Here is a 27,595-nt window from a genome sequence, read left to right on the forward strand (position 1 = left end):
GGTTTCACGCAAGCTTTTCCTGTGAAAAAAGCAACCCATTAAATGTGGTTTGAGATAACTTCTCATCATCAGCTGTGGATTCAAGATCAAGTCTAGCACGAATCTACAACACTGCCAAAGGACCACCCCACCCACTCGCAAAGGATCCTCCCCCTCCCTAACCAGCAGCTATAATAAAGATCTGTATAATTAACTTCTTTCGTCACATCAGTTCTGCAGCTCAGCTCATACCAGCACCAGCACAAACTGAGACTAAACGATGAGCAGCTGGACTGGGACATGGGGTTCCCACTGCAGCGAACTCCCCAATCCCCCCTTCCCATTGGAAAGAAACTACTAAAAAAAGGAGATGATGTAGCACCTCTGCTATGAGAAGCCAAGCAGGAGGGACCATTTTATTAACACCACAAGCAATTCCAGAGGCAGCCCTGGTGTGCCTTATTTCCTAACCTGGCTGCCTGCACAGCTCCCAGCAGCTAAGCCTCACTGTAAGCATTCCCACCACTGAAGAGTGGATGGTTCCATGCAGATAGCTCTTGGCAGAGCACCGTGAAAGTTTCTTTTCATTACCCAGGCAGACACTGGTCTCACAACTGCTGGAAGGAAATAATTTTTCCTTTTACCAACCCAGTAACCATCATATCCTTTGTGCCAAGTGTTGGCTGATCTCTGCTGGAAAGACAGAGATGTCCCCATGCCTGGGGACTTCTCCATGCAAAGAGTTCTGTGGCTTCATGCATGACAATCACTAAGGGAGAGTTTTTCTCTGCTCCAGTGGGAAAGGAAGAAATAAGATGACTTTGCAGAATACACTGCATATTAGGTTTAAGGCTGCTATAATTTGCATCTAACCTAAATATTTTCATGGAGCTGCTATTAGGGAAATCCATGACTTTAGGAACAAGTATTTAAGAATAAACAAATCCCAAACACTCTCTTTGCTTGGAACTTTCATATGGCACTTCAGAGAGCAGCTGTGCAGGAAAGGGCACAGGCTTTACTAAGAGGACTTGGAACTCAGACTCTCTTCTTCAAAACCAGAGTTACCACACCATTACACTGCAAAAAGGCACTTGGAGTGCTAGGAAAACACAGACTGGCTAGAAATGGGCTAAATACTTGCTCCAGCATTGTCCACATGACGATTCTTTCAGTTTTTCCTACAACCATCCCAAAAGAGTTTGGGAAGAATGCAGCAACTGGAATACACAGGCTAGAATTTCCACTAGGTCCACTGTAAGACGTGGTGGACCAAACTATTCCAAACATGCAGAACCCTCACAGCAGCCAGCAGAAACCATCCACGGAGATAATCCTGCCCAGCCTAGACACTGGAATGTACACAGAGCCTTAACCCAAGAAAAACAGAAGAAAAAACCCGACTTACCACCTAAAACCCCAATGGATCTGGAAAGAACTACCGATTTTCTTTCTCCTGCAACTCCCATAACTCACAAGCCACGCTGGTTTCGAACCACCAGGCTGCAATGTTTGAAAACCTGCATGTACCTATAGCTGTCCCCTAAAGCAAGTCAAAAACCACTTTTTAGGTTCTGCTACAGTTTCTCTCCATCTTGCTGGAAAAGTTCTCTGCTCAGAGTGGCAGAAGGATGTAAAGACATGGAAATGTCTTGATTGAAACACAGTAGAAATGGGAAGTTGCTCTGCAGATCCATTCAGGAAAAAAAGTGGGGCGTTTTGGGGCTGCTTTTTTACAATATAAAGTTTCTTAACCTCTTGCATAGCAAAACAAAGTTTGAGTAGAACATGTACAGGAGTGCAGTTTTAAATATTATAAAGTAACAAGATTGGACAACTTTCTGCTCAATTTTGTGTCATGTCCTCAGCAGTCTCACACTGTCATCCGTATATTATAAACCTATTTCTAGAAAAAATAAAATAGCTTAGTAAATACAGCATTAGAAAAATAAATTGAAGAATTCAGACACCTTACAGAAATGTATTCATCAGATCACAGCTGACTATACTGGACAACAAACCTGGCATTACTTAGCTAGAAACAGCCCAGTTAAAATCAGGTTCTCAATTTTTTCAATGAGAAGTTTACTTTTGTTTTTTAAGCTGCCCATCATCACTGCCAGACCAACCTAACTGCTTCCTAAATGCTAAATGACCCTGTCGCAGACATTTCCAGTAAGGCAAGTTAGGAAGTACTTTTTTTCCACTCCCCACTCTAGTTAAGACTTTAAAACAAGACTTTTTTGATTTATCAGCTCTTCCTCGAGACATGACAGGAATTAAATAGTAACAATAGTGACTAAAACTGCAGCAGTGTAGTGTGGAAAGTTACAGAATCACTTGGGGTTGGGAAAGCCCTAAGATCACCAAGTCCAACCATTAAACCAGCACTGCCAAGGCCACCACTAAACCACATCCCCAGGTGCCACATCCACGTGTCTTTAAAATCCCTCCAGGAACGCCACCACAGCTCTGGGCAGCTGATCCAGGGCTGGACAACTCTTTTGGTAAAGAATCCCTTCCTGATAGCCCATCTAACCCTCCCCTGGCACAACTTCAGGTCATTTCCAAGTTATCAGAGCTCAGTAAATAACTTCTATTCCAGTGACACTCAACAACCCTAAATCACAGACTAAACTTTTGACTGTATCACTGGGAGATTCAAATCCTTGGTGGCAAGAGCTCCCAGCTCCAGGATGGGAATATCAGTATTAGCACAGAGGAAAAACAAACAGGAGAAAAAATAAAGTCAGGCTTATTTACTTAAGTTGGTACCCACAGTAACTTCATGCATCACAGATGATTACCAGTCAAATTGTCCCAACATTTAGGGATTATAGTTTAGATGCAATTTCACTGCTAAGTGATGCTGAGAATCTTCTAAGCTTGAAAAATTACCAAGGTTCGTTCTGTCCCTGCACTAACTTTGGGTTTACATTTAAGAATTGTTAGATGACTAAAAAGATATTTTCTATGTAGTTTGATTAATGTCTATCTGTTTTTTTATAAGAAAATAACTTAAAATGCCAGTGATATTAGTGAACTCAGTGAATATAAGATCATCTGATGCAATTTGTTTTACTCATTTCATACTCTGTGTTCACCAGTACATATTACCTGTACATATATTACACATGTCCACTTATACATATCATTATCCTCAACAAGGATATTTAAGCACACAAGGATACCTGAATTTCTACCTTTTAACCAAGCTTAGGTAACATACCAGAAGACTCCCTGAGTAGAAATAAATCCCAGGCTTAATAAGAAGACCAAGAATAGCAAGAATTCTGCCCTTCAAGACTCAAGGATAAAGATGAAGAGATTACACTCTTCAGTTGACTGGATTTGTAGCCAATAGATAAAATGCTGCAGTAAAATCCTCCAGAATTTAAAACATCACCACCTACAACCACTGGATAACAACGTTCAGTTTTCATTTTGAGAAAATCTCCTATCTAGCTTGAAAATAGTTTGGATTGTGTGTGAACATAGGGATTTCTACTGCCAGCAATCACCACAAAAACTTGGGATTTCCAAATCTTCCACAGTTCTGGTGGAGCAGCCCACTTCAGCACTGCTCACTTCTCATTTCCAAACGCATTTTCTTGGGACGGGACAGATCCTTTTCAAGTAGATTAGAGGAAAGCAATGTCTAGCACACATCTATGTAAATTCCCTGTGCTGTATTTTGGAAGCATCACAACCTCAGTAGAGTATTTCTGTTTGACTAATGCACATATGGAAAAACTTAACAAAGGCCAGGAAGTAGATTAAGGCCTTCCATGATTTCACAACAGTGCAAGGACGCTCTTATTTTCCACAATATCTGTAATAATTCCACTCAGGGGAAGCCACAAAACCAGACTGAGTGATTATATGTAAAGATATACATTGCTAATGTAAGCCATAAACACATCTTTAATACTCATCAGCACTGTAACCTCACACTCAGTAAAAGTTCACCCGAAAAACTGATGCCTGTAAAAGAATTTAAAGTAGACTATGTTCAACAAAACAGACTGAAGCGCCCTCATACCCAAACTGATGTCAGGTTTGGAGATTTTTCCACCAAAACTCTATGGAAAATGCCTCCTGGTTCCAGGTGGGAAAACTTTCAGAGTTTTCCTTTCAAAATTAAGCTTCTCTCACTGACACTGCAACTCAGGGAATGCAGAAGACAAAATACTGATCTGGAAAGATAAGGAAGTATCAGCCTGTTAAGTGCTGGTTATGTGGAGAAATGCAGTACAGGTCAAACATTTAACCCTGGATTACATTGGGGAATAATTCTTTATTTTGGATCAATATACATAATTCATGCTAAAGGATACAGCAGTTCCCAGGCCAAAATTACTTTCATATTTGGCAGCTTCCAAACCCTGTAGCAGAAACCAAGATTTTTAGAACACAAAATTGAAAATTAGCAAATAGTACACTATCACATGAGAGTGTAGTGGGAACTCATTCATCAATTCCTTATTCATGGGTCAATTTACCTAACCTAAATTTTTACCTCCAATTTAACACTCTGTGTTAAGAGCATCTCTTTACTAACAAAACTTTGAAGTGCAGAACAGGCTGGGAAATTGCTGTTTAAATATAATTATCCTAACAGCCAAATGCTGTTTAAACTATGTACTGACAGAAAAGGATTCAAGAAAAATACAGGTCATGTCCTAAACAGAGTTTCAATGTTTTTTCAGGCACCTTCCCAGAGCTTGAGCATGACATTAAGAACCCAGCCAGTCTCAGGAGGAAAGGCAGGGAAGACCAAGGAAAACACCACCAAATTCAAACTGACCAGAGCACAATTTTTCTCCATGATGAAGATCCTGTCCTCTTCCAGGAACAGCAGAAGGTGCCAGCAAAGGAAGAGCAGGTGCTATCAGCCAGTCTGCTCCAGCAGTTTAAATTCAGACGTGCAGGCTGCTGTCCTCAACTTAAATAGATGGTTCTGCTCCTTGATTTAAATTGATTCAGGAAATAATTTCTCAAGGATTATGCACACTGAGTTGGAAGCAATGACTGAAATAGCAACTACCTAAAGCAACAAACCACTCTACATCTTCAGTGTTCCTCCTCCCCCGTTCCAGTAACTGGTGTATTATGGAATTCAAACCCAGTGAACTTACAGCTCACTCTTCCCACAAAATTCAATCACTTCCATGTCAAACCACGACAAGGCAAAAAAAGCAAAATTACATCTGGGTTTACAAGTTTGTGTTAACATGCAATTGAAGTCAAGCACTGGCTTGCTTTGGAACAAGTCACCATCTATGTAACTGATGGAATCAGTGCTACCCACACCACTTAATCTCAGCAAAAAAATCAGGATCAGATCACAAAATCGGTGGTGGTGATACACTTGACCATTCTACCAGCAATCTGATAACAACATAATGAACGTATAGAATTAAAAACCATATTCTTTGCCATGAAAAAAAAAATCAAGCAGATTGTAATGATGCCTGAGCAACAACATTTATCCCAAGGGAAACTCTGTTTAAATAACTAGTTAGTCTTTAAACCAGTAATTAGTAATTAAAGGCTGGAAAACTTTTATTAAACTCACAAGCTATACAGCCACATACACAGCAAATGATCCACAATCTGATGATGTTAACACCTCCCATGAAATTTTTACATTCTTAATGTTCTGTAAAATGCCATCCCAGAATAGGCTGAACATTAGAGCACTACAGGTTCTGCCAGGTTGGGCACACCAGGGAACCTGAGCAATTAGCATCTCACCTTCCTCCTTCTGCCAGTGAATAAACCTGTCTAATGTCTTAAATAATGTCTATATTTTAACTGGAGCCTAAAGAGGTTTCTCCTGATACTACAGCACATGTGCTTTTACCTGGGGAGCAAGAGATATCATAACTCGTAATCCCTCATAACTTCATAATTTTGTGATTCTTTCCACTCCCTCCACCTCTGACATGTTTCTTTCTCACTAATTAACTTTATCAGACACCAAAGAAGTGTTTTATAGTTACATATTCAATCTGTAGGCAACCTACAGAAATTTTCTACAGAAATATTTTGCTCTGTAAGTACCAAATATCTGAACTCACAGAAAAATCACATGCTACAGAAGTGATGTAAACAAGAGGGAAAATGCCTGTCAGAATATGAGGATGTCTAGAAACATCCAGAAAGTCCACACAAACAAGCAGAGGAAAAAAATATTTTCCACTGGCCACTGAAAAGGACAAAAAGCAGAACTAAGAGCATACCTATTCAGGGCTCAGCTCAGAGGAAAGGAGTGGGGCAGCTCACTGGTTAGCCAGGGTTTGCATTCCCCTGCTCATTTTAAGAAATGTTGGAAGTATTGATCAATATTGAAAGTCATCAGCAGTTACAGAGCCAGCCCCTGTGCCTGCTCACCTTCCCATAGCTAAAGGCAAAACAATTACAACAAGGAAAGTGAATTGGCTATGTCAAAATATTGAAGTAAAGCTAGAAATGCTGACAACTTAAGCTGAAAAAAGTACATTAATGGTTATTATTCGTGCGAAAAAAACCCAAAGTCAGAGTTCTACAACTCTTCCACCATTTGGGTCTGGTTTAGATGGCTTTAAACTGCTTAGACCTCAGCAGAAGGTATCCTCACCTTGTAAAGGGAACAGAGTTTGGGCTCAGGGAACATAATATTAAAAATAGACCTTTTCATTAGTCATGACTGAGCTCAGCTTGAACAGGAGATTCTTCAAGAGCTGGATGCATCTACAAGGAGATTTATGAATGTCTATGGTACAGATCTGAGTCATCAGTTTCATGTGGTTGGAGAAGAAACTGAGAACCACATTTCACTGGCCACAAACATATGTTTTTTCCTGTTACAAAAATCTCAGAGAGCACAGGAGCCAGAATTCAGGTTATTTTTCACTTGGGGCTTTTTGTTTGTTTGTTTAGGTCTGTTGTTTTTAATCCTTATGGACTTTACCCCAAAAAGTTTGCTGCATGTGTTCTCTTCACCTTTTTGATAAGGTTTTGCAAGATTTGAAAACATTAGAGTATACTTCTTTCAGAGTAGACCACTACAGCAGTACATTTTAGTTTGGCCAGGAACTTGCTGTTACATCCTTATACCTTGAAAGCAAAAGTTAAATTTGCATTCTCACTTTAAAAGCCTATGAGTCACTCATATTTTACTATCACAGTATCTTTCACTAAGTTTTCTTCCCCTAGTTTGATGGAAACACAGAAAACCGATGAAAAATTAAAAATATTTTGAAGGTATTTTAACAAATCAACTAGATCCTTCCCTGCTCCAGGACACTTCCTAGGAAAGAGACAACAGAGTTATTAAGCCTTCAGCATATGACACCACTCAAGGCATCAAACTGGAGAAGACTGGAATTCTCTGAAGTTGATCATTAAATAGATAAAAGTGAGTTGCAGTGAAAAAGTGACACCAGCTAAGAGGTTGTTAATGGTATTTAATTATCAGCTAAGAAACCAATCTTAATTTATATTCTTAATAACAACCTTGGCACAAGAAATAAACAAAATACTAATTAAAAATCCTGGAGTCAAACATAGGAAATATGCTGATCCTCCTCTACAGATTCCATACAGGAAAACTTGAAGGACTGAAAATTTGAGCAACAGAAACAGGATGAACGTTCCTCACTAAAGTATGTGAATAGAGGAACACAGCAAAAAGCTCTTGTTAGTCTCTGAAGGGGGATTTCAGCCATATAAAACAGTGACAGAAGGACCTGGGTGCATTACCAATACAAAATGCCATCAGTCATGAGGCTGATGCAGCCACTAGAACCCACAGCCCCAGGATGCAGTAATCTGGCAATAAAAAGGGTACATGGCTACCATCACACAGAGCACAGCACTTCACCTCTCATTCACCTCAGGAGGAAGTTCAAATTGGAGCAGGTACAAAAACGAGCCACTAAAAAAGTCAGGAGATGAAGTGCTTCTCTCAGTGTAGAGCAATAGCTTCTGGTTCTATTTCAACAAAAAAAAAAAAAAAAAAAAAAAAAAAAAAAAAAAAAAAACCACCAAAAAAAAACCAAATTGGAGCAAGGACTACATTACCTTCTATAACTGTTTATTCCCTCCTTGTCCAGAAAGAAACAAAATGACTGAGCTCATCACTTCCTGCAGGAGGCCAGAGAAGAGAGAGGAATAAAGTCCATCTCGCTGTCTCTGTGCATGTCTCAAGACATCAGCTCTCATTTGTGTCACTGCAGTGAAGCCACTGCCAGTGCTGGGGCAATCCCTAGGTCAGCCCCATGTGAGGCATCAGAGAGCAGCCTCCCCCCTGAGGCTCCATTCCTCCGGGGAGGAACCTTGGAGAGGCAAGGAATGGATATGACAGAGCAGTCTCAGGCAATGGGCAAGGTTGATCATTTTCCAAGTTGGATAAACCAAAGCCTCTCAATGCACTGGTGCCTCTGCACAGGCAGAACATCTCTGGAAACACCAAATTTCCTCTTGGACCAGTTCTCTTTCCAAAAGGCACAACCTCCCCTACAACACAGACTGAGCCAGCCACTATTACCAGTCCAATTCTTTGATTTCTACCCATAGTTTCTAAAATAAATAACCAAGTCAGTCTTCTTGTGGGTACAAACCAATAGACAATCCAGTGATTTGCAAAACAGGAGAACTACTTCTTTTCATTAAGACAATCCTCACTTAATGTCTGGAGAGGTCCTTGCAAACATGCAGGTAGCTGCAGCACTGGTAAAACTGCCAGAACCTGGATCCAGCACTAACTAATCCTCCAGTGCCACCACCAAATGCAAGAGGAAAGACACTGGCATTCCCCAGAAGAAGCTTCTCTGTCACTGAAAGAAAATGAGTGCTTTTCAATAGACTACTGATCCTCAACTAGAGCATGACCAGAATGGCCTTTGAAAAACATTTTTTGTTTTGCTTTGTTTAGGCTTTTTTCATTAAAAGAGAGCTTATCAGATGATTTCAGTGTTCTGAAAAGTTTCAATGTTAGTTCAGCATCACATAAGTAGGTGAGATGTCACTAGACATCTAATTTCTTCCCTGGCCAGCAGTGATGAAAGTTTTACATTCCAGAACTTTGTTTTACATTTAAAACCATACAACTACTTAAGGCAAATGTTTAAAACATGCTTAACTCCTCTGCTGCTCCTCCCCGAGCACTTTGCCTGCAATACCACAACTCCCAACAATCAATAATATTTAATAAGTTGTATATTCACTCCTACATACATGAAGGCAGAGCCCCTTTTCTCCTTAAAGGTTTAAGTGTTTTCTTTCTAGATATGCCAGCAAATTTATTTAAACTACAGCATAACCAGAATTCCCAACGTTATAGAATCATGCAGGCTGGAAAACATCCTCTAAGATCAAGTTTTTCCAGACAAGCATCATTTTGTTCTACACATTAAATACGAAGAGAACCTTTAGCTCTATGTGCATGTTCATCCCACAGGGTGTTATGGTCTTGTCCCATCAATTTTCAAGATTTCCATCTTCAGTCCATCCCCAAAAAGTCACTCTCCCATATATTTCTTATTAAACTTTCTCGTTTTGAGATGCTGATCTTAAACCAAGGAGAGGTCAAAGCCTCTCCTTTCCAATTCAGACTGTATTCCAGCTCTCTCCCAGGCCACGGGAATAAAAAGTTAGCAAGCAAAAACCAAAACTTCCATTGCAAGACAGCATGTTAGGACCAGAATCCCTCAGACCAAGGTCAGCAAACCAGAGAACAAGCCTGTTGCTGGGATTACAGTGCTTAAAAGCAGATAAAATTGCTTTTACTGATGACAAGCCCTTTTAAACAACATCTTAAAAACAGCCAAATGCAAGGTCACACATTTGTAATATACCACCCCAGCTACAGGAATGGAAATTTGTATCAGGGAAGGCATTAAGGACTTTGGGCAGCACAGCAGATGCCACCTGAAACTTAATTCCTGACATGAGTCGGTAGCAAAAGGGACTAATGGGAGCCTTGGAAAGGAATATCAAGGACAAAGACAATACTCCGTGTTTCTATCACATCACTGAGATCAATAATGGACTGTCACCCCTCTCCTCAGGGACCAATGCTTTAACAAGATTTTAAAAGCCAGAAATGCCAGTAGAAATAACTACAAAGCCATCAGAGACCTGAAAGAGGCACCCTAAGGGCAAGCTGTTTTAACAGGAAAGGTAAAGGGATGGCTTAATTACCACCAAAAATTACCAATTAGAAAAGAAACCAGTTCTTTTTCACATCTATCACAGAAAATATACAGAAAAACAAAACAATTCAGAGTTCAGTAAAAACATGGTTTTAGAGGTTTGCTTCATTTTGGAAAATGGAGATAATTGAGGATATTAATAATTAACAACTAAGGCAACTTTGTTGACAGCGGGTGAGTTCAGGACACATCAATCAAAGGTCAGCAAATGCAGCACAATCGATGATCGGATGAGTCTCGACAGCCCATGATGAGCTCGTTGTGCTGTAACCCCAGAGCCCTCCTCAATTCCAGCACCAAGGATGGCTTATCCAAAAGGTGCACCAAAAACATCACATCTAAACCACGCTGTGGCCACTCCAAACTCGACTATCAGCAGGCTGCAGCTGGATGCCATGCGGCCAACAGAGGATGGGATCAACAAACCGACGGCTGTAACAGCTCCTGCCAACCCCCAAATTCCTAGAAGCAAGCGATTAGGGCAGCAAATGACCCCTTTCCCCTAAAGTCACACAAAGCAGGGGACACAGCCCAGCATTCCAGAGGTCGGGGCAGGACAGGACGCCCAGCTGCCAAAAAACACAGAGCCCACAAGCACCTGACAGAGGCAGGGCAGGACAGGAGGGGCACTGACCCTTCTCCTCGTTTCATCCAGTAACTGACCAGCCTCTCCCACACCGGCACCTGTTCTCACCCCAAATCTGGGGTCAGCTTCTCCTCTTTAGCTATAACTTTCCTTTGCCCATACCTCGTGCTAAAGGTACCCCCTAACCTGACCCTCCAGGCCCTTCCCATTTAACTCATCATCCCAAACCTGCAAGCCCAGACCCTCTGCCCCACGCAACTCCTCTCAAATCTCTTCATGAGCCACTTCCCCAAACACAGCCCCAAGTGATGGTACCCCGTCCCTGAACCTCCAGCCCTGCTGAGCACCTCCTGCCACGCTAACACCCCCAAGTCCTAGGGTATACATCTCCGTCAAACGCAGCCCCCCAAAACCCTGCCGTAGAGAACTCTCTTACACACAACCGCCCCAAACTGTCCTGTAGAGACCCTGCTCACACATGCCCCCCCCAAAATCTGCTGCACAGAGCCCTCTCACACACAGAACGCCGCTCACACACAGCTCCGGTCCCACTCCCCCCGCCGCGGCCTCCCCGCGCGGGCCTCAGCGCGGGGCCCGCGCAGGCCGCACACAGGCCCGGCCGCCCGGCCACCCCCAGACCCGAGCCCGGAGCGCGTTCCAGGCGCGGTGCCGAGCCCGGCACTCACTCGGGCAGGTAGGTGGAGGAGAAGCTGCTCCAGCGGTGCAGGCTGTAGCCCAACACGCGACTCTCAGCGCCCGCCGGACCCGCCGCCGCCGCCATCTTGTTGTCAGCAGCGGCCCCGGCAGCGACCGCGGGGGGCGGGGCCAAGCTCTTAAAGGGGCCGCGCGCTTAAAGGGGCCGCGCCGGCGGGGGTGGGCACGGTCTGAGGGGGCTCGGGGGGCGGCCGTGGGGCTGCTCCGTGGGGCTGAGGGGCTCAGACGCTGCCCCTGGGGGCTGGGGTGCCGTGAGGCGTTCGGGGGTGTCCCGTGGGGCTGCTCCGTGGGGCTGAGGGGCTCAGACGCTGCCCCTGGGGGCTGAGGTGCCGTGAGGCGTTCGGGGGTGTCCCGTGGGGCTCAGATGGGTTGAGGGGCTGCCTTGAGGGACTCAGAGAATGCCCCATGGAGCTGAGGTGGCCTGAGGGGCCCAGAGGAGCTGTGGGTCTGAGGGGGTGCCCCATGGAGCTGAGGTGGCCTGAGGGGCCCAGAGGAGCTGTGGGTCTGAGGGGGTGCCCCATGGAGCTGAGGTGGCCTGAGGGGCCCAGAGGAGCTGTGGGTCTGAGGGGGTGCCCCATGGAGCTGAGGTGGCCTGAGGGGCCCAGAGGAGCTGTGGGTCTGAGGGGGTGCCCCATGGAGCTGAGGTGGCCTGAGGGGCCCAGAGGAGCTGTGGGTCTGAGGGGATGCCCCATGGAGCTGAGGTGGCCTGAGGGGCCCAGAGGAGCTGTGGGTCTGAGGGGGTGCCCCATGGAGCTGAGGTGGCCTGAGGGGCCCAGAGGAGCTGTGGGTCTGAGGGGATGCCTTGAGGGATTCAAGGGATGCCTCAAGGGTTTGAGGTGAGCTGCGAAGCTTGGGGCATGCACTGTGGGGATGAGGGGCTCAGGGGGTGACCCGTGGGGCTCGAGAAGGATGCGCTGAGTGTTAATTACCAAAGGAGATGCTCCTTCCCTGGCCCCACAAGGGTAGGTGATGGGGAAAGGGAGCAAGAGAAACCCAGCGAGGTTTGATCCTACACCAGCTCCTGGAATTATAGAATTGTGAAGGTTGGAAAAGATCCTTAAGACCATTGAGTCCAACCATCAATGCAGCACTGACAGACCCAGCACATAAGCTGGGCATTCTGTGACAAGCTTTTCTCTGTCTGAGGTTATTGTAGGGTTTTTCCTGGAGAAGGGAGATGTTTTAACCCAGAGGTCCCACCAAAGCAAGGGGGAAGTTTGGGACACCCCTGGGGGAGCTCTGGGCTACTTGAGAAAGAAGGGGAGATATTTCAAGACCAGGGGGAGGAAAAAAGGAAAAAAAAAAAAAAGCCAAACCAATAAACCACTGTCTGTTGGAAATGACAGATTGGAGAGCTATTATGGGGCAGGACAGCAGGATGCCTGGCTAGATTAAATTAGCACAAGGATTCTTTTAAATTTTTTTCCCCTTTATTTTAGGAAAGTGAGTGAGAATGTGGCAGCAAAATCTGCCTGCGGATGAAAAAGTCGCTCAGCAGCCTTGAAGGCTGAAGATCAACTGGGTGTTTCAAAAGTGAGGGGGAGCAGAAAGCACTTCATCTCAAGACCCCTTCCCAGAGGGGGTTTGCTGTGTTTTCACTGGTATCAAAGCCACGTGGCTCTGCAACAACACAACAAAATCCATGGATGAGGCACAAACATCCACATCTCTTCCTGCTGCCTCACTAAGACGCCTTTTGAAGTTTGTGGCCTTCCCGTGGCATTTCAGACTTCACTTATCCCGGCTCCAGCCTGCAGGCATCCCCCTCCCAAAATTACCCCAGGAGTAAGAAAACAAATACTTTGCTGATAATATACTCCCAACCCCAGAGGAAGAGATGTCACCTCAGTGTTCGGAGCCTTGCTAACAACCAGCCAAGGGGAGCGATCCCATGTGAAACCTGCGACCTCTGAATGTGAAATTTAGGGGCTTGAGAGAGGGGGTAACAGCCCTGCAGCAGGCAGGAGGAGGAGGAAAAGGAGGAAGAGCCAGCAGCTCGCTGCTGCACAGTGAAGCCACCCCAGGATTTCTCTGCCCAATATCCTGTTACCACTTGAATCAAGACCTGGATGCCAAGCCAGCATATTTTTAGCACATTTTGGACTTGTGAAGGGAATGCTGGTGAAATACGCAGTACTGACAGCCCTGGAAAATCTTTCTTCATAGGCAGCAGGCAAAGCTGTGAGGGAGCAGAGTAATCCAAAGCTGCAAACCAAGCCCTCTGGTCCCTCCGGCACAGCCTGCCTAGGCCTGTGCAGTTACCAGTGTCTGCTGAAGAAGAGGGGTTTTCCACACTCTGAGTGGACAGAACACGGTGTGGAGGAGCGTGATGTGCAAGGCAGTGTTGTGCTGCAGATTTGGACAGCCTGCAGCCTCCGGATGCGCTCTCTGTATCCCAACCAGGGCAGCTGCTGGAGCTCATCTGGTGACGGGGCCATGAAGAGGGGAGAAAATTCAGAAAACACGAGTATCTGAACCCTACTGTGCTGGTCCAGGCCTGTGCTGTGCTTGCTCTTCCAATGTAACACTGGATCTGAGGAATGTGGGGAGCCCAATGGCACCAACATGCTTCATCCTGCCTCCAGCAGTGACTGAGACCCATTGCTCCAGGGAAGTACCACAAAGAGGGCACTTACACATAGAATCACAGAATCATTAAGGTTGGAAAAGACCTCTAAAATTATCAAGTCCAACCATTAACCCAGAAGTGTCAAACTCACCACTAAACTATGTCCCCAAGTGCCACATCTATATGATTTTTGAACACTTACAGGGATAGTGATGCCACCACTACCCAGAACAGCCTGTTTCAGTGCTTGACAACACTTTCAGTGAAGAAATTTTCTGTAATGTCCAATCTAAAGCTCCCCTGGGACAACTTGAGGATGTTTCCTCTCATCCCATTGCTGGGAGCAGACACTGACCCTCACCTGGCTGCACCCTCCTGTCAGAGAGTTGTAGAGAGTGAGAAGTTCCCCCCTGAGCCTCCTTTTCTCCAGGCTGAGTTCCTCCAGCTCCCCCCAGCTGCTCCTCATCAGACTTCTGCTCCAGGCCCTTCACAAGCTTCCTTGTCCTTATGAAGCAAACTCCATGCAGAGTTTTCCTGCTTCTGCCCCCTCACTTGGGACCTCACTGGAACCCTCCAGCACGTTTTGGTGCCTCCTGGCCCAGAGCTGGCTGGGTGGATCCGTGCAGCCTGTGGCTGGCTGCTCTCTGAGGAGGGGCCGCAGAGGGGAAGTGAGAGCATTCCTAGCAGCAGAAGGTCCCTTTGGCGTTCAGGGACCAGCCTGCCAGAGAGAACTCGGAGGTCGCTGGACGTGTGCCTTGGACAGTAGCTGGAGTTTCTGGGAAAGGCCAAGGTGACCACAAGAGATGTTCCCCTCGTCTCTTTGCCAGGAGGATGCACACACAGTGTTCACATGCTTGTCATCAACGAGCTGAAGCCCCAACTGCAGGAAACCCGAGGATTTTACAGTTGTTTGTCAGTCTCAAGACAAATATCTCATCCCCCCCATCAGAAACTCTTCTCTACTGCGTGTGTGTTTCGAGTTTCCTCATGCAAAACCTCGCGTGGGCGTTTGGATATGTAATGAGCACATAGTTCAGGATGAAAACAAGTTTCGTGGAAGAGCCAAGTAACGCCAGAAAAATGAAAGCAATACAAACAACAACATGGCACGCTGCCATACCAGCCAGCTCGTGGGCCAGCCGGATCTCACGTCCTCCCCGGAGCTGTGGAGCCGATCAGCTGTTGGAAAAAGAGACCTTTAAAGACGAGCGAGAGAGGAAATAGCATTGGCAGCACAGGCCGCTGCATGTTTCCTTCCAAAGCAGGACAGAGCCAAGGACATTAGGCAGAGCTGTGACATTTGGGGTCTCGTTGCTCAGCCATGAAGCAAGGCAGAAACCTCAAGTGGGCTGCAGTTGTGTAAACTCCTATTGTTTAGGGAGCGGAAGCGGAGTGCTGGCCCAGCAGGGTATTGTCCTACCAGATTTTGGCGGTGCTCACCTAACCAAGCTCCTTCTACAAGTTAAGGGCCTCGTTTAACTCAGACATGGTGCAAAGGGAATAAAACTTCCTGCCTGCACCAGATGCAGGCTAAGAGCTTCCTCCCAAGCCAAAGGCCTGCTGCCTCCCATAGCACCTTCAAAGAAAAATGCCTCTAAACTGCGGGCAAGGCTGGAGCAGGACCAGAGGGAATTCCAAAAACTCCTCAAACTGGCCTCACTCATCTTCATCTCTCATTTTGATGACATGATGGAAAAAAGTGGCAAAGCTCATTGAGACGCATTTGTTGTGGGGCTGCCATGCACATCCACACCGAAAAGGGATGAGAACAAGCCTCAAAAACAGATGATGTTTTATTTCTTCCCTTAGAGAGAGGGATCATCTGTGCCTCCTTACAACGCAGTAAAACAATACCGCCTTCAGCATAATAAAATACCTCTTCTGATCTAGGCCCTGATCCAATCATCTGCTCCTGGGGTAAACACTCCAAGACCTGCTTGAGTCCTCTTCACTGCCTCTTGCAGCATCCGTCCTTTGGTTGAAGGCTTAAATCAGTGAAAGACCTCACTGACAATCCAGAAGATTGAAAGGGGCCTGAAATGCCAGCGCCTCCATGCACACATTGGCATAATTCTCTGCATAAAAACCAGCTTTAAAAGCCTTGTTTTGCAAAGCACAAGTGTGCATTTTTTTCGAATCAAGGTCAGTAACTCAGCTTCATTCACTAGTCTCCAGCTGCAAAACAACATGCCCCAGACAATGGAGGAAAGTGTATCTGAGTCAGAAGATGCCTTTTAAGGGATGCAAGTGGCTCTGAGCCACACTGGGCAAGGAAGATCTCCTTGGTACCCTTGCATGCTCAGCCCTGTCTGAACTGAAATAGGGCACTGGAGGGCAGGGAAAGACACTGAGATGGAAATGGTACAAATCACATTCACACTCTCCATCCTTTGGTAGAACCACAGAATGGTTTGGGTTGGAAGGGCCCTTAAAGATCAGCTAGTCCCAACCTCACCTGCCATGAACAGGGATACCTTCCACTAGACCACATTGCTCAGGGCCTTATCCAGCCTGGCCTTGGACACTGCCAGGGTTGGGTCATCCACATCCTCCCACTGATGCTCCAGTGCCCCACCACCCTCACAGTAAAGAATTTTTCCTAATATCTAGCCTAAATTTCTCCTCTTTCACTTTATACCCATTACTCCTTGTCCTATCACTACAGTTCCTGATGAAGAATCCTTCTCCAACTTCCCTGTAGGCCCTGTTCTGATACTGAAAGATTGCTATGAGATCTCCACACAACCTTCTCTTCTCCAGGCTGAACAGCCCCAACTTCCTGAGCCTGTCTTTGTAAGGGAGGTGTTCCAGTCCACTTGCCAACTTTGTGGCCCTCCTCTGGACTTTGCTAAAATGATACCATGTCCTTCTTTTTTGGAAAATGCAGTTTTCCGACATCACCCCCGTGCCACTCCCTCTGTGCCCACCGGTGTGACGCGCCACCACGCTCAGCTCCACTCCACAATTCAGCACTCGTAGGAACCAGACTAGACACTCCCAGCTGTGCCTCAGGCTAAAAATATTTACTCATCTCTTCCCCCCGAGGCAGGTGTGTTCATCCTAGGCAGGACTGCTCCCACAGGGATGCTCTTCCACAGCAAGCACTCGCTGCTCATTGTACACTGCAGAGCGCTGGGGTGTTGTGATGATTCCTCTGAATCACCCCAAGAGAGCTCTGTCCTGTGCTTCAGATGCAAAATGTGCCTTGGAATTCAATAGTTGCTATAGTGCCTAATTACACATTTTATGGTATACTTAGTCACAATGGCTAGAGCTCTTGCTACTAGACTTGAGCTCCTTCTGTTGCTAAAAAGCTCCTCTTTTTGCTAAATGTTTTCTCTCTGCATTAGAAATAGTGTATTGCAGCGTTTTCTCCCTCCAAAAATATCCCAAATTCATGGAGCATTGGTCATCAAATTGATAGTAGCGAGCTTGCAGCCCTCTTTCTGTCTGTGGTGCTCCACAATGCTCACCAAAGTCAGCTCAAATGACAGCAGCAAAACATTTCCCAGGATCCAGGAACTCTTTGAGCACTGGTCCTGGCAACACTGCTGTCTGTGGTTTGGAGAAAAGTCACGCTGTCTGCTTGGGGCATCCACACCTTTCCCTGGGGGCTACAGAGAAGGTGGACTCCTTGAGTGCTCTTCCCAGAGGATGATTCAGCCCACCATAGTCGGACACGTCTTGTGTGAAGCTGAATCACTCTCCTGTGGTGCTGGTCTGTCTAAGCACATTCTAGAAGGGCTCAGCTTTATTGCAGATGGTTGAGATGGGTAAGACAAGCCCCATGCTCTGCATTCCTCCTGTAAACTGGAGGAATTCAATTGGAATTGACTGGAAGGTCACACCCCATCTAAGGTACTATGTTCATCTCTGGAGCCCCCAACATAAGAAGAACATGGAGCTGTTGGACCAAGTCCAGAGGAGGCCATAAAGATGCTCCAAGGGCTGGAACAACTCTGCTCTGGAGCCAGGCTGGGAGACCTGGCAGTGTTCATCTGAATACAAAGCTCTGGGGAGACATTAGATCTCCTTCCAGTGCATAAAAGGGCTCCAGGAAAGCTGGGGAGGGACTTGGGACAGAAGCATGGGGTGACAGAACAAGGGGGAACGGCTTCCCACTGCCAGAGGGCAGGGTTAGATGGGATATTAGGAATAAATTATTCCTTATGAGGGTGGGGAGGCCCTGGCACAGGTTGCTCCGAGAAGCTGTGGCTACCCCATCCCTGTAAGTGTTCAAGAAGAGGCTGGATGGGGCTTGGAGCAGCCCAGTGGAAGGTGTCCCTGCCCATGGCAGGGGAGCTGGAATGAGATGATCTTCAAAGTCTCCTCCAACCAAAACCATTCTCTGATACAGGTGCAGGGATGTTCTCCACCCTATAGGACAGGATTGGTCTTTCCCCTATTAACCTCTTTTTGTGCCCAGTTTTCTTCATGAGGAGAATGAAGCTAAATAATTAATTGCCTACTTTCTAAGGAGTCAGGCATGATCATTAACTCATGTTTGGGTAATGTGTCATAGGGTAGGAGTGCTAAGTAGTGTTCTGTCAGGAGCACAGTGGGAAAGTGAAGGACTCAATCTTGTTTTTCAGCTGGGAATGTCACGGTCTCCCCTAAGACTATTGTTCATGTTGACTGGTTTGCTTAGGGCAGGGAACTTGGGCAAAGTGTTTAAAGGAAGAGGATGCGAGGGGACAGCGGAGAGCTGTTTGTGGTCCAGAAGAACAGCCAGAAAAACTGGGTGAATTTTGGAAAGAGAAAACTGCCAATGAAGCCAAAAGCAGGAAATATGCCTGGGACTGCACAGAAAATCCTTACATTTATAAGTGTGGTGTAAATATTCAACAGCAACATCCTCTGAGTAACAAAACTGCATCAGAGGAACTTTTCTTGCACTGCACTTATCTCACACAGACACCACACTTGGAATTATGGTACAAGGACCCATCTAACTCACCCTGGGGATTGAAGCAGATTCAGCCTAGCAGAAATTTCACATCTTTAATTTTTATTACTCTGCAAATTACGTTATGGATGAACTTCAAGCCCTCCTCATGTCCACTGATCATAATTGATGAGATTTCAATCGCACCTCCTTGAAGTTAAACATCTGAGAGACACTTTGGTTAATAGTTTGCCTTTCAGAGCAGTGCATTAGTTCTCCTGTGCTCCTGTCTGCTTAATTTAGAGTGAGTGGCCAGGAGTGGTGCAATTAAGGAAGGAGGAATCTTGGGCTGAAGCTCTCGGTGCTTTCAAATGACCACCAGACCCTTCAGTGCCAGCTTGGTTTTTTACAGTAGCTGGAACAACACTTTCCATGACTCACTGCTAATTATGCTCTGGATTTGCAAACAAAGGTTTTTAATCTGTTCTGATTTCATATGAAAATTATAAAATTCAGTGCTCTTCCAGTGCTCTCCTAGGAGGTTCTGTCCCACCTCTGCAAGCCTGATTCTTGCCAGGCCAATCCAGAGAGGCACATTCTCCCTCTGCCTCTCTTCTAAACAGCCCAAGCTTTCTCACTCTCTTTAGTTATTTTCTCCTCTTGAGGACAGTCTTATGCTTTGATCTGTGCAGAAGATGACTTTTCCAGTGAGGCTGTTGGGCTCTCCCTGTTTCCTGTGGAGTGTCCAGCCACAGGCCACGTGGAGATGATGCCAGCTCCCATCCCTTTTCCCTGGAGTGGCTTAGCCAGCTGCTGACCATCTCAGCAGCTTCTGCCAACTGCTCTGCATCCCGTACAGACTTCTCACTCAAAATCTCCACAGCCAGGAACAGGGAGAGGAAAAACCACGGATAGCCTGGAACTGATCCTCTCCACTGCAGGTGTTCTCTGATCTTTTGCACAGAGATCCATAAGGAGCAGTAATGCCTGACCTCTGGAAAAGGAAAGCATCCTTTCACTTCCCAGGCCTGACAAAATGCAATTATATGGCCACGCACATGAAACATCCACATGCCAAACCCACCAACCCATCCCAGCACTTCCTGGGGAGAGGTTGTGCCCAGTCTCCAGTCTCTGAAAAGCTGTTTTATTCCAGAGCATTGCTTCCTGTTGTGTCTGTTCCTAGTTTTGTAGGTGGAAATACTGGCAGCAGTTCTGGGAAGGCCAGGGCTTGGGGAAGGATATGCCTGTTCACCAAGGTCACTCTCCATGGCCATAGATGCTCCACTTAAGACCCTCTTAGCACTCAGGCACAAGTGGAAAATAAGGGGAACACACTGCTCCCATGAAGAGAATTTTTCTTCACTTAAGAGAGAAAAAATATCCTATGGAGGAATAAGCATTTTCACTCAGTACAGGTCATTCAGGGATGTCAAGCTGAACTTTACTGTTGCCCCAGCAGCAAACCCACCCAAACAGACTCATCTGTTCTGTCCAGAGCCCAAACCCACCCCCAACAAAACGGCTTTTTGTGAGGGGCTGGGATGACACATGGTCCGGGGCTGTTTTTATCTACAGATCCAGAAATTTTCAGTCCATTGCAGGACAGTGCTTCCATTTTTTTGGGAAGAGAGTCACATACCCAGTGGGAAGTTTGTTTTTCCCAGGCTCAGCCTCTCCTGCCTCATCAGAAGCAATTTCCCAGGAGCCACAGACGGGTGTGGACTGATGCCTGAGCCCTCCGTGCTCTGCTGGTCCCTGTGGTTACATGGATTTGTGTGGGTTCTCTGCTTGTTTTTTCTACCTCTATCGGGGTCAGAACTGAAGGCATTTGAGACGATAGTTCGTGTTCAGTCTCAGGTGTTCATTGTTTCTTATCAGCGCTACAGCCTCAAAACCGTGAGTTCTGCAGTCTTTCATTAGCAAGGCACAAAATGGCTAGCTATCTCCTGTTACAAGGTCTTTTAAGACTAAACTATCCAATTAAGAAATGACACCTTGATTATTTTCCCTTTTAACCCAGTAACTGATCCCTCAAAGCCTGCAATGTGGACTTTTCTGTCCAATTACAAAACATCACCCAAACCCATGAAGAAGAAGAAAGAAGGTGGAGAAGAACAAACTGCCTCCTCCCTAAAACCTCCATCTTGCTTCATATTTATTTCTATATTCTAAAACCCCAAACTCTTAAGTTTTCCACCCTGTGATATTACACACTTCTAACCAACTACATACCCATGATCCCAGTGTTATTAATCAATTTTGGAAGTCTTCTCCACATCCTCAGGTCAAATGCAGTGCTCTCTTGTGGGTCTGTGCCTTTCAACACAGAAAGTTTAAAATTCTCAGCATACAGGATTCCAACAGGTTTGCAATCTGCTGCCTGGGAAAAGGAGGGAGGCAATGGTCCTGTGACTGCTGGAGGCTTGGGATGGACTCATGCCCACAGGCATCATCTGTGTGGCCTTGGCAGGTGGAGCTCAGAGGTTTGCGGGTTGTGGAAGTGCCATCCCTGCTACTTTCCTGAACTGCCCCCACATCCATGGATTGACTGTGGGGCTCAGGGGCCTGCCCACATTGCTGAGAAGGAGGACTCCCTCTATAGAGACGTCAGAAGAGAAGGATACACAACACAAAGTCAGAGAAGAGAGACAGGAGTATGACCCAAATCACCACATCCTTCAACATGAGCACCTGGAAAAAAAGTCCAGAGAGTATCAGCCCCAGCATATGCTGGGATAAAACAAGCTCTCTCCTAACCCCATCCAGCACAGGTTCTCCCTTGCTGGTTTAGACTGGGACACAGAACAACATTCGAGTTGTGTCCTGAAGTGGTGCTGCACGCTGCAAGCCAGGCAAGTCCCCGTTTCTCCTGGTTCTGGTATAACAGGAGGAACACCAAAAGGCAGCTTTCCCTTCTCCAGTCTTGGCACTTAGCAAGAGACTTCTCTTCCTGTACAGGTCATTCCACATCACCTGCTGGTATATTCCTGTTTGCCCAGACTTAGGTGTGGAAATTCAAGCTCCTTGGTCACTGCAGGGGGTGAAGTTTGCTCTGCAATAAGCCCCAGCTTAAGAGCCTTTGTGCAGACAACTTGTTCCTGGGATTTGTCTCAGTGGGGCCTAAGTCTGGCTGTGTCCTTCTGGTGAGGCCCTGATCCCATGGGAGCCCTCCAGTTCACCCTCTTTATCTTCCCTGAGACCCTTAGATCTGCCCTTGGCCTTGAATCCAATCATCTTTGGCAAGGATGAGAAATTTGGCTCCATGCAAAACTGAAGGAAGCTCAAGAGCGTGATGTAACCTCATGTAGTACATCCCTACACATACCCCAAAGCTATAGGTTTGCTCGTGATTCCCAGCTCGCTGTTTGTCCTGGGGAGCACCTACCACCGATGAGAGCTGCAGAGCCCTAAAAATGAGCCTGGAAAGGCAGAACAGCCCTGCTTCCTCCAGCAGGACAGCAGCAGCAGACATGGCTCCCCCTGGGAATACACAGCTCTGTGGGTAAAAATAACAGGTTGGAAATGGAAAAGGGCAAAGCAAGCAGGTTTTCTGGAGAAAAGGGAAGGTGAGGGGATGAGCAACCATACAATTCTGAGCTGGCGGTTGATCCTACAGAGCAGTTAAGGAACATTGATGCTCAAGAAGTACCAGAGACATGGGTCTGCCTCTGGAGGACAAGGACTGGCAGATGTGTCCCTGCTCTGTCACATTGCCTGGGCAGTGCTGGAGGGGATGGCCACAAAAACCACATTCCCAGGCATGCTCTGAGCCCTGTGCAAAGCTTTCCTCTCACAGCACCAGCCCCACCAAGCTCCTCCCCGGCTCCTACATGTGTCCTTCAGTGCTGCCCTGTCCCATGAAATGATGAAGATTGCAGCACTGGGCAGGATGGAAGTGCCAAACCTGCCCATGGTGGGTGCTGAAGTACCTCATGTCAAGAGTCATTCAAGCCACCCACTGCTGCTTCCCGCTTAGACCTCAGCTTCCTCTGCTGCCAGTGAGCAGCAGTCACAGCTGCGTGGGCATCCAGAGTGTGTGGCTCAATGTGGAAGCAGTGAGTGGTTAAAAAGAAGGTAATTCCAAGAATATGCTTGTGTGTGGTAAGCAAGGACAATGTGTACTCCAGACTGCTGAGAGAATGACCTTTTAAAAGTGATGGAAAACCAGGCAGATAGCTGGGAACTTGGAAAAGGAAACGGAAAGAAGAACAATCTTGGATATTTTTACCTGGCCATTCTGACTTTGGTCCTGAACACAGCAAGGGGGAAGGCAGGGAGTGACATCAATCTCTGACTGGCGAAAGGATGATGGGATAACAAAAGTTAAGGAGTAAGGCTATCGAGAACACAGAAATGGAGAGATTTCTTATCATTTTGTAAAATGAGTGGGTGTGGGACCACCGTAGGGCAATACATCAACTCATCAGTGAAGAGTTTGATGTACTGTCTAACAAAGCCTTTTTATTTTATTTTTTAAATTAATTTCTCTTGGCTTGGATCTGAACATCGTCGTGCAGGCTGAACATTGCCATTCAAAGGTCCTCTTGGATGGCCACTCGGAATCTTGATTGCTCCCAGATAAAGTTTGCATGTTTCTGTTAATGACCCCACCCCTCTGCTGAGGCCAGCGCTCTGCAGATATGGAAACCACTGCATTCATCTGCTTCCTCCAACCTCAGTGCAGATAAGACTCAACAAAACACCGCATCCTGCAGGATGGAGGCGGGAAGCGAGAAAGCCAGCGAGTGACTCATCCCAGCCTTACGGGCAGGAGTTGCCTGGGATCTGCACTGTGCAGGAGGCAAAGAGCTGTGCTAGGGGCTTGCAGGAAGCTGGTGCTGGTGCTGCAGGAATCCTGGACCCTTCCCAAGGATCACCCTGTGCTAGCATCATCATCATCATCATCATCATCATCATCATCATCATCATCAACAACAAAAATCATAGAATTAATCGTAGACTCATAGAATGGCCTGGGTTGGAAGGGACCTTAAAGATCATCTAGCTCCAACCCTGCTGCTGTGGACAGGAACACCTTCCACTATCCCAGGTTGCTCACAGCTCCATCCAGCCTGGCCTTGAACACTTCCAGGGACTGGGTGGCCACAGCTTCTCTAGGCAACATGGGCTGGAGCCTCCCCACCTTCACAGGGAAGAATTTATTCCTAATATCCAATTTAAACCCACTCCCTGACAATGTGAATCCACTCCCTCTTGTCCTGTCACTCCAGGTCGTTGTAAACACTCTCTCTCCATCTTTCTCATTGGCTCCTTCAGGTACTGGAAGGACACAATTAGGTGACCCCAAAGCCTTCTCTTTTCCAGGCTGAACAATCCCTGCCCTCTCAGCCTTTCCTCATGGGAGAAGGCCTTCATCCCTCTAATCAGCTTAGTGTCCCTCCTCTGGACTTGCTCCAACAAGTCCATGTTTTTCCTGTGTTGCATGCAGAACTCTGCAAAACCATGTGCCAGTCACCACCACATCCTTGTCTCCCTCTCTTCTCCTGCAGGACCAGAAGCCATCTCTGCTGGTTTTCCATCCAGGATGAAGTTTCTTCAGAGAGGCTGCAACAGTGGTTTGTGGCCAAAATCCTATGGGGTGTAAATATAGGCCACACTGCAAGAGAAAGTGGCTTTCCAACTGTGTGGCAAGAATGGTCCCTCATTAAGGAACCAAAACACGATCCATCTAGGCTGTCTCTTGCAACATGCCCAAGTCCTGATTATGGTCATTTTCCTCCCTGCTTCCACTGCATGCCTGGGAAAGGGCCGCAGTAATTAAAGTCTGAATCTCATTAAAACCCAGAAAGTGCTTGGCTTTCTGAGAATCCAATTATCACAAACGCTACGTAACGCCAGTCGGGGCACGGCTTGTTTTTGGTGTTTGGAATTATTTTTGTTAAACATACAAATATGGTGTGAAATCAGATTTTCCAGAAGACATTGCAAATCCAAAGAGAGCACAGTTATAAAAGCAATTGAAGAAAAACATTTTGGAGAGGGAGGGAGAGTCTGTAAGGAGGAGGAAGTGGGGGGAACATAGTGATGCTGATGAAGAAGGATAGAGCCAAGGTGCCAGGCAGCAAGGATGATACATATCCTGTCCAAGGCCCTCCAGGGACAATCTGTCTGGGTCTATATCCCATGGATGTGGCATGTTCCAGCTCCTGGCTGGTGACTTTAGGCACAGAGCAGTGGCCTGTTGTGGCTCAACTATGTCCCAGCTATCCATACACACCACACGGCTGCTTGAGTTTCACAGGGAAAGTCCTTGAGCCAGTGGTTCCATCATGTATCCATGGGATGGGCAGGAGATGGGAAATTACATGAGCTGGGCAGCAGGAGATGAAGCTGCTCTTCTTCTCCCTCCTCCCCTACAAAAATGCATTGTGGGAAGCAGAACCCTGCCACTTTCCAAGGGAATTGATCTTTCTCAGAAGAGCTTGACTGTAGGAAGGGAGGAGATGGGGTCTCCTTCCTTCACTAGGATAGGAGCCTTTCTGAGGACACAAACTTTTTATGTCAGCACGCCTAGAACCAGTCCCTGTTGCCGTGCACCATCTCTCTGGGCCTTTCCCCAAACTCTGGTGGGCTGCAGCATCTCTAGATCCCATCCAAAATATCCTTCTCCTCTGGTCCCAGCTGATCCCTGGGCTGTGACCCCGGGGTTTTGCTGACAGTATGTGGCAGCATCCATGCAGCCAGGGGTTATGCAGTGTCACCCCTAACTGCAATTAGCACTGGAGTTTGGGATGCCTGGATTTGCTGCAGAGTCCCCAGGGGAAAAGGCACTTCACTGTTCTGTGCCTCAGTTTACTCAGCTGTCAATGTGTATTAAAACTATTCGCTAATTTGTTGGGTGCTGACAACCTCCAGCAGTGACAGCAAGGAGCTCTGCCAACCTGGGGGAAAGGTGCTGGTTCATTGCAGAACAGTGACAAGGCTTTCATGGCACACTGTGTCTGCCATGTATTGCACTTATGTAACATTTCCTAGCACTCAGTCAGCACTTCACATCTTTAACTAATTACACACATTTGAACCATTTACCAGCGTGAACAGAAAAACATCCAGTAATGACTGATCTGAAAGCGTTGGACTGATTTCCAGATTTCTTCAAGAATGAGAATTTGCAGAAGGTGAGAAATAGGGTTTTGAAAAAGAAAGGCCAAGCAAACAGATGTATTAAAACAGGGGGAAAAAAAAGGTACAAAAAGTGTGTCTGCATGGAAGGAATTGCAGGGTGAAACAGCCGACTGCAAATCCTCGTGGAAACACACAGCCAGAGCTCAAGCTGCAGCATCTCCAAAGTGCATTTAAAATTCACCTCCTCCTTCTTTTTGCAATTAAACACATATTCTTATGCACCTCGACATTTAAAATAAATAATGACAATTTTTAGCGCTGGCAATTAAAAGCAACGCTGTTTTCATTTTAATGAGCTCCTCGAATGTGACTAGCTCAGCTTCTTTCAATCAGAAATGGATGGATTTAGAAACAAGACATCTTTGAATTCACTTCAGATTTCTGTAAACAGTAGCCCAGCTCTGCTTTCAGGTTCTCGGGGTGGAGGGAACAGAGAGGCAATCTGCTGGATAGAGAACTCTGCACAGCTTTTCTTCCTGGTGGCGATTCTCTGTGGGAGTGCAGAAAAGGAAGTTTGTTTTGGAAGTGAGAAAAATAAAGCAAGGTTTTGTTCCAGGAGAACACAAAAATAAGTAGCATCTGTGCAGCTGGAAGTGCCGTATGTGGCTGTGAAGCCCATATTTAGAGCTGCAAAATGCCAGGTACATTTTCATATCCTGGTAAGACTTCAGAAGGCATCAAAGTGCTACCAAGCTGTTTTCCAAGATGTATTTTCCACCCACCTTTGGCTTGCACTTGGAAAACCATTAATCATGTTTCGGCTCAGCGCCATCCAAGGGTCTTGATTCAGTGTAGTGAGAGTGGATGAAAACTTTACTGCTGATTTCAGTACAAATAATTGTGTTATTCCAGCCTGGGTAATACAGGTAGGGTACACTGGGCCCTAGGACTCTACAGATCCACCCTGCTCCATCTGAACCGCCTCCAACAATTCCAGGGCAGCAGGCAGCCAGTTGGAGCCAGCACATCTGCATCTCAGATGCAAACCTCTTGGAGAAGAGGTGATGTCAAAATACCACTAGAAAAGCTTTTGGTGCTAAATAATTCTGGCATAAACAGCAAATCTGAATAAGTTGGCAAAGTGGGCAAAGGAGAAGCAGGTTCAGAAATCCAGCAATAATAGGAGCGGGGTCGGATTTAGTGCTGCTAAGCAATATTCTCCATCCTGCACCCTCATGCTGCTCAGTGACAAGGTGTCAGCACTTCTTACTCACAAAGATACACAAGCTTGCAAAGGGCAGCAGGAAAGACTTTGGAAGTAGCATGAGGATTTAATGCTTTTTTGGGGAAAGCTCTCATAGAATCATAGAATTGCCTGGGTTGGAAGGGACTTTAAAGATCATCTTGTTCCATACCCCTGTCATGGTCAGGGACACCTTCTACTATCCCACGTTCCTCCAAGGCCTTTCCAACCTGGCCTTGAACACTTCCAGAGATGGGGCATCCACACCTTCTCTGAGCAGTTTGTGCCAGGGCCTCACCACCCTTAAAGAATTTCTTCCTAATTTGTAATC

The 27,595-nt window shown here is 46.4% G+C and overlaps 1 protein-coding gene and 1 long non-coding RNA gene across 4 annotated transcripts in view; one reads left to right on the forward strand and one right to left on the reverse strand.

Annotated features, from left to right (window-relative positions):
• MKLN1 (muskelin 1) overlaps positions 1-11,583 on the reverse strand; it is a 93,371-nt gene extending 81,788 nt beyond the window's left edge. For 2 of the 3 annotated variants that reach the window (XM_068189386.1, XM_068189384.1), the window contains exon 1: positions 11,451-11,583. In XM_068189386.1, coding sequence (XP_068045487.1) covers positions 11,451-11,545 — 95 coding nt within the window. In that variant the 5' untranslated portion in view covers positions 11,546-11,583. The remainder of the gene's footprint in view (positions 1-11,450) is intronic. The other variant, XM_068189385.1, reaches the window with a different exon arrangement.
• Positions 11,584-12,235: 652 nt separating this feature from the next.
• Positions 12,236-19,417, forward strand: LOC137473601 (uncharacterized). Its single transcript, XR_010998884.1, has 2 exons — positions 12,236-12,314; positions 12,918-19,417. It is a non-coding gene; the product is annotated as an uncharacterized lncRNA (long non-coding RNA).
• Positions 19,418-27,595: the final 8,178 nt, after the last annotated feature.

This window comes from Anomalospiza imberbis, chromosome 5, assembly GCF_031753505.1.
Source record: "Anomalospiza imberbis isolate Cuckoo-Finch-1a 21T00152 chromosome 5, ASM3175350v1, whole genome shotgun sequence".
Taxonomy (NCBI): Eukaryota; Metazoa; Chordata; class Aves; order Passeriformes; family Viduidae; genus Anomalospiza; species Anomalospiza imberbis.